General features: G+C 41.5%; 1 protein-coding gene across 1 annotated transcript; it reads left to right on the top strand.

Moving 5' to 3' along the window:
* Nucleotides 1–3,493: 3,493 nt before the first annotated feature.
* On the top strand, nucleotides 3,494–12,618 carry SUCLG1 (succinate-CoA ligase alpha subunit). The gene is made up of 8 exons (XM_027902657.1): nucleotides 3,494–3,649; nucleotides 4,512–4,628; nucleotides 5,147–5,359; nucleotides 5,449–5,506; nucleotides 7,869–7,952; nucleotides 8,565–8,716; nucleotides 9,263–9,451; nucleotides 10,454–12,618. The coding sequence occupies exons 1-8, from the start codon at nucleotides 3,509–3,511 to the stop codon at nucleotides 10,478–10,480; spliced, it is 981 nt and encodes a 326-aa protein (XP_027758458.1). The 5' UTR covers nucleotides 3,494–3,508; the 3' UTR covers nucleotides 10,481–12,618.
* Nucleotides 12,619–14,029: the final 1,411 nt, after the last annotated feature.

The raw sequence follows: 14,029 nt of genomic DNA, 5'->3' as shown, positions 1-14,029 counted from the left end.
CTTCATAACTGCTTGGTTGTCCTATACAATGGGCCAAAGGAGGTTCTTGCCACAGTGCATCTCGGTTTTTAGCTATGTAGAAGTACTGGAAAGCCAAGATAAATGCATCTTTTTATTTGTATAACTTTATTTTTAAACCACAAACTGTGCAAAACAGAACAGGGGTGTGGCAGAAATGAAAGGGTTGCCCGGGAAAGATTGTCCAGTCTCTTATTTTATTTTTTAATGCTCTTGGCTAAAGGCCTATTGCAGGCCTTTGGTGAACATGGTAATTTAATCTTAGAACTTTGATTTGACAAAATGCAGCATTTCCCCCATGTTTTGGTAAGATTTGGATTTGATAAGACTTGTCCTTAAGCTTCGTCTGGAGCCTTCACCTTTGCAGCTTGGCCTGTAGTTTAGACTTGTGCATTAAAATAGCATCACCAGGGGGTTTGGCTTTTGCTGGTTCACAGCTGAAGAGCAAAGTTATTTTTTTTTTGTTGTTGTTCGTTCTCCAGACTTCATGAAGGAACAAGCATTTACAGTCCAGCAACCCAAATTTGTTCTGGTAAAAGCAATTGTCCAAATGGGTTTGGAAGCTGGGAGGCAGGTCCAGGATGGAAGTTGAAACTCAGATTCTATTTCTGACCCGTACCTGCTGTGAACTTAGGCATGCCATTCCCTCTTTCCACCTGTTTCCTTCTCATCTTCTGTCTGTCTTAACTGTGTAAGCTGCCAGCTGCTTTGCACCCAGGGCTTGCTGTTCGTGCCACGTGGAGAAGAACCTCTTCCTGACCCATGCCCCTGCTGTGCTGATAACTGGGGCAAATGTTTCTGCTGCAGGCAGGGCCAGAAACACAAGTGAAGGGTTTAAAACCCCCAGTAAATCAGACTCATCGATCCCAGAAACTGCAAGGTGTTTTTAGTTGGGGTGTTTTTTTTTCTTTTTCCCTTTAAATTTCTTTTAAAATATATTGCTCTCCAGCCATGGGCCCATGTTAAGCTGCCTAGAGACAGCAGACAGCTCAAGCCTATAGCCAGGCTTTTTTGAACCAGCTGTATTTTCTCTGAAGCAGAGCCATACAGTAATGTAAGAAGCACATAGGGTTTTCTATAGTAAATCCATAGAAAGCTTAAATTCTAAGCTGCCTTTTAGATATCAGTGCTTAGATTTTTTTCTTTTCTTTTGATAACTTGGAAAATGCTCAAAAGCTTTTTATCCTTTGAAAAATATACAGTGTTCTGAAAAGTGGGAATTGACAAACTTAAGCTTTCAAAAACGTTTTTGTGCGAGGTTATAAATATCTGAAAATAGATCTGGAAAGGACAGCTGAACTGAGAGTGTAGAATTGCTTTAAGGTGTAGAGAAATGAGTGACTATTTGTGAGTTTGTCAACAACAAAGAGGGTGTGGAATCGGCCTCAGTGGAGATGTGCAGGAACCATCTGGATACAATCCTGTGCGATGTTCTCTTGGATGACCCTGCTTGAGCTGGGAGGTTGGACCAGATGCCCCACTGTGTTCCCTTCCAACCTGACCCATTCTGTGATTCAGTGATTTTTATTTTTATTTTTTTTTTAAGTACTGAAGTTGCTGAGTGACAAATAATGTGGCTAGCAAGCATCCCTGTCTTATTTCGCAGGTGAATTTGTCAGTAGTGCAGCACAGACTCTGTAAAACTTAGGTTTGAATCAGTTTAGTGTTGCCTGTTTACTCTTTCCCCTTGCAGACCCATTTCCAAACATTCATTCCTACACTCCTGGAAGCCCAGTCTGTTCCCCCCAAGGCACTGTTGGTGGTTGTGACTGTCACAGCTTCTCAGGGGGGATCATCCTTTGCTGTTCTCAGGGTTGGGTTTCACCCAGTCACACTTGCTGCCCATGAAGGATTGCCTGAATGGCTGGGATCAGGCAGACTGATTCCCGATTCCCTGCTCTCCTGACCAGCATTCCAGCTGTTTCTGTGCCTCTTTTGCCCCTGCTTTGCTGGAGAGTGCTGTTTGCCAGCTGTGCAGGGCTTTGCAGCCTTGTCTAGGAAGGCCAAGTCCTCGGCCAGGGATGATGATCAGCCTGTGCTGTCCTCTGCCTGCATCTTAACCCTGCTTGATATTCTCAGCCTCAGGCATATTTACATAGAATCATAGAATGGTTTGGGCTGGAAGAGACCCTGAAGATGGTCTGGTTCCAACCCCCTGCCATGGGCAGGGACACCTTCCACTAGTCCAGGTTGCTCCAAGCCCCATCTAACCTGGCCTGGAACACTTCCAGGGATGGGACATCCACAACTTCCCTGGGCAACCTGTGCCAGGGGCCTCATCATCCTCAGTAAAGATTTTTTTCTGAATATCTAATCTAAAACTACTGTCTTTCAATTTGAACCTGTTCTCCCTTGTCCTATCACTTTATGCCCTTGTAAATAGTCTTGCCCCATCTTTCCCCTAAGTTCCTTTCAGGTCTCAGGTCACCCTGAGGCCTCCTCTTTTCCAGGCTGAATAATCCCATTTCTCTCAGCCTTTCCTCATAGCAGAGCTTCTCCATCCTTCTGATCAACTTGGTGCCTCCTCTGGAGTTTTAGTAAATTCTGTGCATTAACAGTTTCTGTTGAGAAATACCTTTTTTCTTTTCTTTCCCAATTAATAGTTTTTATTTCCATCCTAGAAATAGAAAATAAATATCCTTCCCTTGTTCAGAAATGTCTGAGTAAGTATATGGAGCAGTCCAGGGACCATGATTCAGAATCTCTTATTTTGATTTCAACTTCACTTTTTACTTCCTCAGATCTTAGATTGTGAAGCTTTAAAAGAGATGAAGGGTTTTATAGTAACACACTTTTGTTGGTTTCTGCATTAGGATTGTGCCTTCTAGGTTCACTCTATACATAAATTAAAGTTTTTATTTTCTTTTGTCAGTACCAGAGTTGTGAGAACTAAATTGAAAGTTGTTCTAGTAGAGTATCTGGAGAGCTGTGTTTCCTCACAAGCCCGAGTGCCATGTCCAGCAGTGATGTCTAGGTGCCTGTTCGAGGAGAATCTCTTGCTGTACTGTCTTGCTTTGGCATTAGGTTTTACCTGGGCTGAGGAACCCTTGAGCTCTTCAGTTATCTCTCCTTGTCCAGTCTGGACTGTGCTCTGTTCACAGGAGGTGTAACACAGTACTTGTGGTGTTGTGCCTCTGGAATTGGGATTGTAGTTCTGCTTTGCCACTTCGCAGAATTTCTGAGAGTATGGAGACGTGTTCATTTGCAAATGAAAATAGTGGTTAAGAAGTTGTTTCTGTCTGTCAGTTGTCATGAGGAATCCTGATATTGAGTGCTTGATATGATAAATACTCCCCTGATTTCTAGTAAACTGGGTAATCACATGATAGGCTGAACTGCACATGTTTAATATCTCACAATGACAAGCCCTGAATGCAGCTTCAGAGCAGAAAACATGAGCTGCTCGTGGTCTTTTGATACAAGCACTAATCAATATGCCCTTACTTGATAGGACATTTTTTGACCCAGAGCCTGGCAGGGCAGTGGATTAATGGTTTGTTCTCTCTTCTGTTTTTTTTTTTCTCTAGTTCAACAGAATGGAGTCCGACACTGCTCCTACACGGCATCCAGGAAAAATCTGTATGTTAACAAAAACACAAAGGTTATCTGTCAGGGTTTTACAGGCAAACAGGTATGTTTATGAGCTATTTCTTGTAACACCTTTTCAGTTCAGAAATTTAATTGCCTGAAAAACTTAATAATGTATGAAAGGGATTTTACACTGGCTTTGTTTGTCTGAGTAGGAAGCTGGACTTCCTTCACTGTCAGGAAGGTCCTTGCACTGTGGTTTCCTTTTTTGGGCCAAATACTTGTGCACAAGCTTGAAACTTGGTTCTGAGTCATCTTTACTGTAGTACTTTTCGTTTTTGTTCTTCATTTTGACTTAAGACTTTTTGTTGTATACAACTGAAAGGGTTTCTTTGTAAAAGGAGATTTGCAAAAAAACCCTGCAACCCCCCCCCACATTTTAGAAATGCCTCTTCCACAAATGCATTTGAGTATCAATGCCTATGAATTAAATTTCTGATTTTATTTTGGGATATTTAATAGTTTTCTCAGATTCACTTCCTTATGCATTTGGAAGGGGAGAAGGCTGCTTTTATAAAACTATCAGCTAGTCATGGATACAAATGCTAATTTCTTCTATTTTACTATAGTGTTTGTCATCTGCCAGACTTGATGTGGACAATAAAGCGTGGCTGGTGTGTCTGCAGGTGCATTAGCAACACACAACAAAATATCCTTTAGCATGCTACTGCAGTGCTCTGATATAAAAGGAGAAGCAGAGCATGTGAGCGTGTTCTGAACTCATTTAAAACACATCGATGCACTCTTCAAAATACCTGATTGTAAATATGCAGCGAAAACTTCCCTTCTCTTTGTAATTTTAAGTGCCATAAATTGCCTTCAGAATTACAGATGGCATCAGAATTTTTGGTTAATTTTATTTGCTATTACAAGCCTTTTAACTTCACTTATTTTCTCTCTCGTAGGGCACCTTTCACAGCCAGCAGGCGTTGGACTATGGCACCAATCTAGTTGGAGGAATTTCTCCCGGGAAAGGGGGAAAAACTCATCTAGGTCTGCCTGTGTTTAATTCTGTGAAGGAGGTAATTTGCAGCAGTGACTGGAGGGCACACAATTTAATGCTGCTGAAGGGCTCCTTATTTCATTGCTCACGCTGAAGAGACAAATATTTGAGCCGTGGATGTCACTGGGCAAGGAGTGAAATAGAAGCCTTGTGAAAGAGGGAACATTCAGTGTGGTCAAGTACAAGTTTGGCTTCCACTGTGAAGTTCACAGAGTCTGGATACACTTGCTTTATGCATGCAGCTAGATTCTGATTGATTCTGGTGTGTATTATGAATTTTTAGAAAACTGTTTTCTAAGAGTATTTATGATGGTGATCACAGGGCAGATCCTTCCCAGACAGTGGTCAGTTCTCAGTTCCCTACTTGCACTCTGTGTCCCATCTTCAGGGAATTTAACTCTTGCTTTGATCATAGGCAATGAATACATATCCATTTACTTAATTTATGCCTGAGAATGGATTTATTTATTTTAAATGACCTGTTGTCAGATGTTCTCTCCAGCCCCGCTAAGTACGTGATGTATTTTTTCGTTGTAGGCCAAAGAACAAACGGGTGCCTCTGCCACTGTGATATATGTCCCTCCCCCATTTGCTGCTGCTGCCATCAACGAGGCAATCGATGCAGAGATGCCCTTGGTCGTGTGCATCACTGAAGGGATCCCCCAGCAGGACATGGTGCGGGTCAAACACAAGCTGGTCAGGCAGAACAAGACCCGGCTGGTGGGCCCAAACTGCCCTGGAGTCATCAATGTAAGTGCCCTCTGGGTTTGGGCCTGAGGCTGGATCCTTCTTAGTGGTGGTTTGAATGTTCCATCTGACTTCTCCCACTCTTTCCTTAGCCTGGAGAATGTAAAATTGGTATCATGCCTGGTCACATTCACAAGAAGGGAAGAATTGGTGAGTTTTTGAATATTTGTGCGTCATCTAGAACTTAAGTTTGTTGCTCTAGTGTTCTGCCTCATGAGGCTGGGCACATCCTGCCCCACAGACAGTTAGTAGTACACTGTAACAGCTTGTCAGCCCTCAGTTTGTAAGTGAATTTTGACATTATCAATCCCGAAGGCCAAAATCAAGAAGTCTTTTGTAGCAGGCGTTGAGTACTCATGGTAGAGGCAAAGCCATTGGAAGTTTCCTTAGACAGTGTGATGGACTTTGGTGTCCCAAAGGAGAGTCTTATGGAAACTTCCATTTATCTTGGGATTTGAGAGGACTAAGCTCCTCAGTGCTATTCCTTCCAATAGCTTGGGTCTTTGGGACTGGGATCCTACACCTGTTGTGAGCTCAGTATTACAGCAAAGAAAAGAGATTACAGGCAAGTTTATAACATGATAATTTAAACTATTAAACCATCACAAGGGGAAGTGACAAATATACCCAGTTCTCAGGCAGTGTAGTTAAGGTCAGAAAGGCAGTGACTTGTTCATGTTACCTACATACCCTGTATATAGTCAGTTACACACCCTGTTGCATGCAGATCTCTAACTTTTTTTGGCTCCCTGTTGTTAGAAATAACAACTTGATTTTTTTAAAAGTAACGCAGTTCGGGTACTATAGAGAAAGTTCTTTGAAAATATAGATTTTTACTTAAATAGAGCTTCAGAAACACTGTTGTAGACAGTATATGCTGTGTATGTTTCTTGTCAGCAAGGTAACTGGTTTAACTTGATCACAGAACAGTGAAGTAGTACCCTTTGCAACATTACTTGTTTTTTTTTGGATGAAAGCTGTGGATTTTTTTGTGCCCGTTCCATGCTATTGAACTGCAGGTACTCTGCAGTTTTTCTAGCATGAGAAACTGTGTTCCTGTTAACCACTTCTGACTGGAGAATAGACTGCACCTAGGGAATGCTGGAAGATGTGTTAACTCTAGTGTTACACCTCCAGCTTCCAGAAGTGCCTGTAAACCTGGAATTGAAATACCAGATGGCTGCAATTATGCCCTTTGTATGAACCATTGAGACATTGCTCTATGACTGTGAAAGGCAACATCAACCAGTGTTGCCCTGAGCTCCCTTCTGAATCAAGATTCTGTTCAGGTTTTCTAAACAGCTACAAGAAATGTCCTGTAGTCACAAGTTATTACAATCCGAATGCAAGGCACGTCAAGTGCAAAAGAATATTTTATATCCTGAGCCCAGTAGCTCTGACACTGCTGGAAATGTTTTCAGCGGTTTTCCAAGGATCAAGGAATAAAAAAGTAGCTTTGCCATCCTCCCAGCTTCGTCTAACACTGTGATGACCTTTGGTGATGTGCTCCCCAGCTTTCTATTACTGTGAGGCATCCAAGAATCATCTGAATATACCGTGCTGCTGGCTATAAAAATAGCCACAGTCTTTGGACTCTTAGCTTCTGTAGCTTCTCTGGGGCAATCTGATCTTCATGGTAAACAGGAAGCCCTTTGCAAATGTAACAAGAAAAAGCCCTTGCTAGTACACATCTCAGTAGTCTGAGACAGTATTTATACTGTCCAACAGTATAAACAGTTGATAAAACTCAGGTTGTTAGTCTAGTGGTGTATTTTCTCCTCTATTCGTGCAATGTACTTATATTCTTGTTAGAGGGCTTGAAGTAGACAGAAAGTGATGTCTGTTTTTCCTAGAAACCTTTCCTTTTGTAGCATTAACAGAAGTCTTGGAAAAATGAAGAAAAAGCCATGCAAACAGTTTTCCCCTGATCTAGGCTCTGTGTTACCTTCCACGCTGAATTTAAAACTGGGATGGTGGTTTCTTGTAATATTGTCACATAAATGCCCAGTGAGTTTTGTAGAGCAGCAACAAATAATCTTAATAGCGATAACCTGCGTTTGTGCAGCATATTTCTGTTCTGGAGGAACTCTCCTGTACCTGGCCTTACTGGGGATGGGATTTATACAGAATTCTTTTGTTAACTACTGAGCTGCAGCTCTGCCTTAAATTCAGTGCATCAACTACTTACACACAAGATAAGAACTGTATACTTCTATTTTGTTTTCAGCTTTCTGTCCTGGTAAGGCAGTAGCATGATGAATTCTGTCTCAGCCAGTGTTACCGAATTCCTGGGCAGGTTTAGTCTGTTGACAATTAAGTGTCGAAAAGCGACAACCAAGAAATAGTACAGATAGAATCTTACAGAGAGTTTTCACGTTTTGGCAAGGACAGATGGAAAAGCTGGCATCTGGTGTTGTTTATTAAGGTGATTTTCATGAATATAAGAGCAGCTGCCTCTAGTCATGTGCTTAACTCTGTTAATATTAAGTTTATCTTCTTTTCTTTCCTAAAGGTATTGTGTCAAGATCTGGAACCTTGACATATGAGGCTGTTCATCAGACAACGCAAGTTGGATTGGGGCAGTCTTTCTGTGTTGGTAGGTTTCCTTGGAAACAGCCTGTTGGACCAAGACTAGTCTGTTTTTTCTTTACAAGAATAAATCCAAAATAATTTCTTTACCCAAGTGTAGAAATTGCTGAATGGCAGGTGTGTTGAGAAATGAGATACCTGTGTGCTGTGAAGAGTACAGCTTCTTCTCTGTTATCGTTTCCACATCAGGTTAATAAAACCCTAAAAACCAGCTTTGAACATAGAAGTGCCAGGAAATAGGATGTCAATTTGGAAACAGATTTTCCCAAGAAGCCTAATATTATAAGGGGATAGGCATTGAGTTGGGTATGTTAAGTAAATTCAGTTTTCTTACAGCAAAATTCTAGAGCTGGGGTCTCGGTCCTTCTGTGTCCATAATATTTTGTATATGGTTTGAAAAGTGAATGTTCAGATATCAGAGCTTTCTGTAAATTGTGGGGGAGGTATTTGGAGCAGGAACTTGACACACTCAGATTTGGGAAGAGCCTTCAGAGCTACCTGTCTTACAAGCCTTTGGGAATACTCCTCATGCTGAAATTTTCTTTGAAACTTTTATCGTAAACGCAATGTCATTATCCTGAGTCAGTCTTTTTCGTGTGGTTGTAATTTTTTTTTTCAGGGATTGGAGGTGATCCCTTCAATGGAACTAATTTTATTGACTGCCTTGATGTCTTCCTGAAGGATCCTCATACTGAGGGGATCATATTGATTGGGGAAATTGGAGGGAATGCTGAAGAAGATGCAGCAGCATTTTTGAAAGAACATAATTCTGTAAGTCTTAAATATGTTGCTTCCAGACATTTTGTAGTTGACCAGCTTTTTTTGCCACTTCAAGGAAAAATCAGTTCAGTCTCTAATGTCTCCTGCCAAAACAGTACTACAAAACAGTATTACTTTTATTAAAGAGAAAGAGGTGAAATTAGGAGCTTTGTCCAGATTAAATATAATGGTTGGACTTGATGATCTTAAAGGCTTTTCCAATCTTAACGATTCTGTGGTTGTATGATTCTATGAACTGGAGAGCAGTGTCAACTTAAATTTCTATTCCTGTAACAGTACTTTTAGTGATTTTTTTTTTGGTAGTATACATGGCTCTGTAGAGAGATTTAAAGTTTCTCTTTGCTTCTGCTTTATGATGATTACCAGGAGAGAAATTATTCCACACTCTCTGAGTCTTTCTGTTCGTCTTGTCTGAAGTTTCCAGCTGTTTTAATATCTTTGCCTGGCTGGTTGATGTTTAAGTACAAATCTGCCATCTGGAATTGCTTTTCCTCTCACCCTCCCCTCTGTAACTGGGTATTTTTTGTTTCCTCCCAGGGCCCAAATGCCAAGCCAGTGGTGTCGTTCATCGCCGGCCTGACGGCGCCTCCGGGCAGGCGGATGGGCCATGCTGGAGCAATCATTGCTGGGGGAAAAGGGGGAGCTAAGGAGAAGATTGCAGCCCTTCAGAGCGCAGGTGTTGTGGTCAGCATGTCCCCTGCTCAGCTGGGCAGCACCATCTACAAGGTGGGTATCTCAGAAATTGGTATACACGTGGCCATCCAGAGCAAGAAGCCACTTCTCAGGGAACACGAGTTGGGAGTGCATCTCTTACCCAGATACTCTGCTGCTCTGAACTTGGTTAAACACAAGAGCTCTCTTGTCTGAGCAAGCTGAAATTACTACTTAAAAGATATGTGCATACAGTTTTATGTGATACTGTTTTATAGAAAAGTAAACATGGCAAAATAGAGAAGAGATTCCATTTTGCTTTCAAGTGTAGCAACTTGTTGAAATTGTTTTCTGGATGCAAAGAACCCAAATTAATTTAAAATGTGAGAACATTCTCTGTAAGTAGGGTGTTTGAGGAAGGAGAGCCTTGGCATATAAGTCTGTTTTAAGTACTAATTCAGAATTATGATTGAATATATACAGCTGAAAAGATGAGGTATGGAGTGAGATTATTTGCATTTTCCTTAGCTCATATCTAAAAGAAGGGATTGCTTCACACCTAGAGGAAATGCATAATTCAGCTGTTTTAGGTATTTTTTGTTTCCCGTGGTGACTGCATAGTATAGCATCTCCACAGCTTGTTGTGGGATTCTTCTCTTCTTCTGTTGTATATTTTCTTTACTAAAATGAAAATCTTTGTTTTGTTTCTTCACTGGTTTGAGTCCTATGCTGTAAGGATTCTACTGCAGCTCTTACACAGCACTGGGGTTTTTCAAGCCCGTTATGTTATGCCTGGGAGCAAATAGTTCCTTGACAGTACTGCAGTCTGAGAGCGTGCCCTGACTGCAGTCTGACATTTTCCATGGCTGTTTTGTTAATGTGAGGTGGGAGAATGCTTATTCTCCTTTCCCCTAGCTTGTACACTTTATGCATTTTATATTTTAATTTTTAATTCCAGTTTCTAATTCTTAAAATAAGTTTTGCTAAGATAAACAAAGTACTTTAAAATAAAACAGTAATAGAAGCATTTTCTTTTTTTTTTTCCCCCCACTGGTAACGTCTCTGTGCTATTTGCAGGAGTTTGAGAAGAGGAAATTGCTCTAAGAGAAGACACTTTGGAATACTGTCTCCAAAACACCAGTGCAGCACCTGGCCTCCGCTTACCTTTTGTCTGCTAATCTTCAGTTGCCCAAATGACTTGGAAGCCATAAACCTCCTGGCTAAACCTGTTTTGATGTCTCCCTTGTTTCAGACGTTATCACCTGGTTGTAAATCACAGCAAATTAATAAATCTACTACTAAATCTGACCCATCTTTTGAATTCCTGAAGCAGAGCCGTTTTCTTCAGTCATCATAAACAAAATCTTTTGTAACTTAAGCACTGCCCACTTTTAAGGTAAAGTTGCCTGTAGAGATGCTTTTAAGGATCAAGGCACTGACTTTATGCACATACCACACTTTGCTTTATTTTTAAAAACTCCAGTCCCACTTGTTTGTTGCTGGCAAGTATGTTTGAACAACAGGCCAAAGTTTCCGTCCATTAAACCAAAGCTGCTGGATCTGAAGGGATTGCTTGTCGATCCACGTAGCTGGATATGCCTGAGGTCCAGACTTTCTCTTCAAGGCTAACTGGCCATGCACAGTGCAGTTCTCTACTGGCAAGGAATTCTGTTGTTTGTGTATAGAGATGGAATTGTTTTTCATAAAAAATTAATCTAATTTCACATGCAAAATATATATTCAAAGTTGTCTGTATCTGTGGAAATTATTTGGTCTTTAGCTTACATTACCTTAATTGCCACTTTATCTTAACTAGAATAGCATTGCTTGTGTTCTGAAATCCTAATAACAATGGGACATAGAGGAGGGGAATTATTATTCTCTAAAAAAAGAGAACATAAGGTAACTTTCTTGTTAACCACTCCCAGCACTGTAATGGAACCCCCCCTTTTTTTTTTTTTTTTTACTGTGGAAATAGCCCAAGTATTGTGCCTATAAATGTTATAGGTTTTATCAAGATGGACTAAACCCCAGATTGCTTTATATAGAGGACTGAAAGTTCATGTAACCTGGCACTTGTCTCGAGCTAACCTTGTGTTCCATAAAGGTGCTGTTACGAAAACTCGTGTCGTTATTTATTTGAAACTGTTCTTAGTTTTCTCACTCGAATCCCTGTGGAATTCCTCTTCCTAAAGCGAGCAGTAGGCAGGTGCCTCAATGCTGACATTTATAGTTCCTAGAGCTAAGCCCTGATGAAATGCATAAAAGGACAGGTCATATCTCTGCTGCACTGAACGTCTATTAATGCACTTTATATATGGCCAAGCATCAGTCGGGTGTTCCAGGCCTTGGGACACAGAGACCAGGTGCTGTATTGTTCACCTTGGAATGATTTACTCAGATCAACCTGACACCCTGCCACTGGATGGCTGCAAGCAGGATTGGGCAGTAAATCATTTGATAAAGCCTGTGACAACAGATAAGGGTTTTTTTACTAGATCTGCTCCGTTTTCTGCTGGTGCCTGATTCAATCTGAAGCAAAAAGACCAAAAGGTGGCCTTTAACTAGAGAAATACAGGTGTTAAAATGTCTCAGTTTGCGCAAGAGGGCAATTCCTCAGCAGTGAGTGTCAGGGTATTGCAGCCAGTTTTCTTATAAGCCTGATATTCAGAGTAACTCCTTCTGGTGCTGTGCTGCTCCACAGCACAATCTTTGGGATGGGTGGTGCTTCCTGGTGAACTGCCTGAATTTCATCCTCACCCCCCTGTCATAAGAGATGATCTTGCAGGACAACTGAGGTGCAGTAAACTTCCTGCTTGGGGTTGCTCCATGGAAGCTCTTCCAGAGGCACCAGGCATTTTAGAAGACAGCCATGAACTGCGATGGTTGCTGCACCCTGAGAAAGCGTTTCCTTGTATCTGGAAACTTGGGGAGGGGTTTAAAAATTCACCCTTGATTCCAGGGTTTGCAGCAGTGTCTGGTGCAGCACCTTAGCAGCTGCCTGGATCTGCTCCAGCCTGTGGAAGCAGTTTGTACTAACCTGGAACTGAGTGTCACCAAAGGATGGGGAAGGAACCTGACCTTGCCTGATATAAAGACTTAGTCTACACAGTTTTCTCTTGCTACCTAAAAATGTGCACTTGACAAATACGAGCTAATTATTGACAATGACTCTTTGGAAAACGTATTCACATCTGTTTAGTACCATATGTTCCTGTGAATAAATGTTTTGGGTAATCTGATCTGGAAAATCATTCATTTATTTATCTTTTTAAAGGCAAAAGTAAGGTTAGTCCTGAACCTTTAAAACTGTTGCTCTTTTATAACCTAGTAAGTAGTTTTTATGTGCAAGAGAAACGCTGCTAATGCTGCTGTTCTCATAAAGTTTTTTCCTTGATCTACACTTGGCAGTGGTGTCTGTCCGCAAATCTCTTTCACTTTTGAGAGATCAATTCTAGAAGTTCATTTTGGTCAGGGAAGTTTATTTCTACGCTGATTTTCTTCAACAAAGACAGCAGGATGTAGACCCACTTTTTTTTTTTTTTTTTTTTTCCCTCTTACTGAACAATACTTGCCTTTGGAAGATCTCTAATACTCTCACTGGTACGTGCTCCTTGAGTTTGATAATGTTAAATTTTTTTGTGGTTGATTACAGAGGTTGGTCACACCTAATGAATATTGTGCCTTTTGTGGGTCTTAGAATGTGTATTCATGCCTCATTTTTTTCCTTCTGTGATCTTTAAAATCCATTCCCTTAGCATTCTGTGATTCTACAATTCTTGTTCACGTGGTTCTTTCGTGGCGGATTGAAATTCTGCAGGGCCCTGCACCAGTGCTAATTAACACCAGTCAGCTGCCGTGTTGAGGTGACCTGGGTGGTTTTAGTTGAATCAAAGATGGAACCTAATTTTGATATGAAGCAATATATTTCAAGCTTTAAGCTGAGGAGAGGAGCACTCGTTCATGGGCCTTGCTGGTGTCAGGTGGAGAAGAGGCTGTGCTCTGGCAGAAGGCTGATAATCAGGGAGACTCAAAAGTTCCTGCAAAGTCAGGTTGCCTCTCAGCCTGGGGTGGTGACTGACCCCTGTTCAGATTCTGACCATGGTCCCCACAAGTTCGGTGATGGGATTCCCCGGTAGCAGCTAGGTGTCAGTGCAGATTGGGCCAGGAAATGCCAGGATCCGAGCCACAGGAGACAGATTTCGAGAAGTTTCAAGGAGAACCTCAGACTGACATCTGTGCTTATGGCTTCAAAGCAGTGGCCAACTTGTGATGCCCAAAGAATGAGGTCTTAATTTTGTTGAAACTGTGGAATTAAGTCTTATACACAAACATAATAATTTACTCAGTTTACCATCACCTTCACCCTCCCTTTCCTGCTGCCTGTGGCTGGTCAGGATTAGATTACAGCTTTCCCTAAGAAGGGCTGTCTGATGCCACAGGCAGGAGCCTGCAGGTGATTTTGGAATTGGAGTTGTGCTGCTGTGGATGCCTGGCAGGCAGCAGATTCCCAGTGTTTTACAACAGCAGGCTGTTCCTTCCAGAGCATCTGTACAGGGCTGGGAGTGCTGAGACAGCCTCCAGCTTTGGGGTGACCACAAACAGCAGGTGAAGAGGGACGAGTCCAGATTTTATGTTTTCTACAGAAATTTT

Source organism: Empidonax traillii, unplaced genomic scaffold, assembly GCF_003031625.1.
Source record: "Empidonax traillii isolate 1590-97213 ecotype Southwest subspecies unplaced genomic scaffold, ASM303162v1 scaffold901:size305383, whole genome shotgun sequence".
Lineage (NCBI taxonomy): Eukaryota > Metazoa > Chordata > Aves > Passeriformes > Tyrannidae > Empidonax > Empidonax traillii.
The sequence above is the reverse complement of the archived record's forward strand: the minus strand, read 5'-3'. Positions and strand labels throughout refer to the sequence as shown.

Bases quoted from the DNA above. Each gene is read 5' to 3' on its own strand.
- SUCLG1 (XM_027902657.1), top strand. From the start codon at position 3,509: ATGGTTTGTTCTCTCTTCTGTTTTTTTTTTTCTCTAGTTCAACAGAAT. The intron at 3,650-4,511 runs GTATGTTTATGA...TCTCTCTCGTAG, and splicing joins AGGGTTTTACAGGCAAACAG to GGCACCTTTCACAGCCAGCA. The intron at 9,452-10,453 runs GTGGGTATCTCA...TGCTATTTGCAG, and splicing joins TGGGCAGCACCATCTACAAG to GAGTTTGAGAAGAGGAAATT.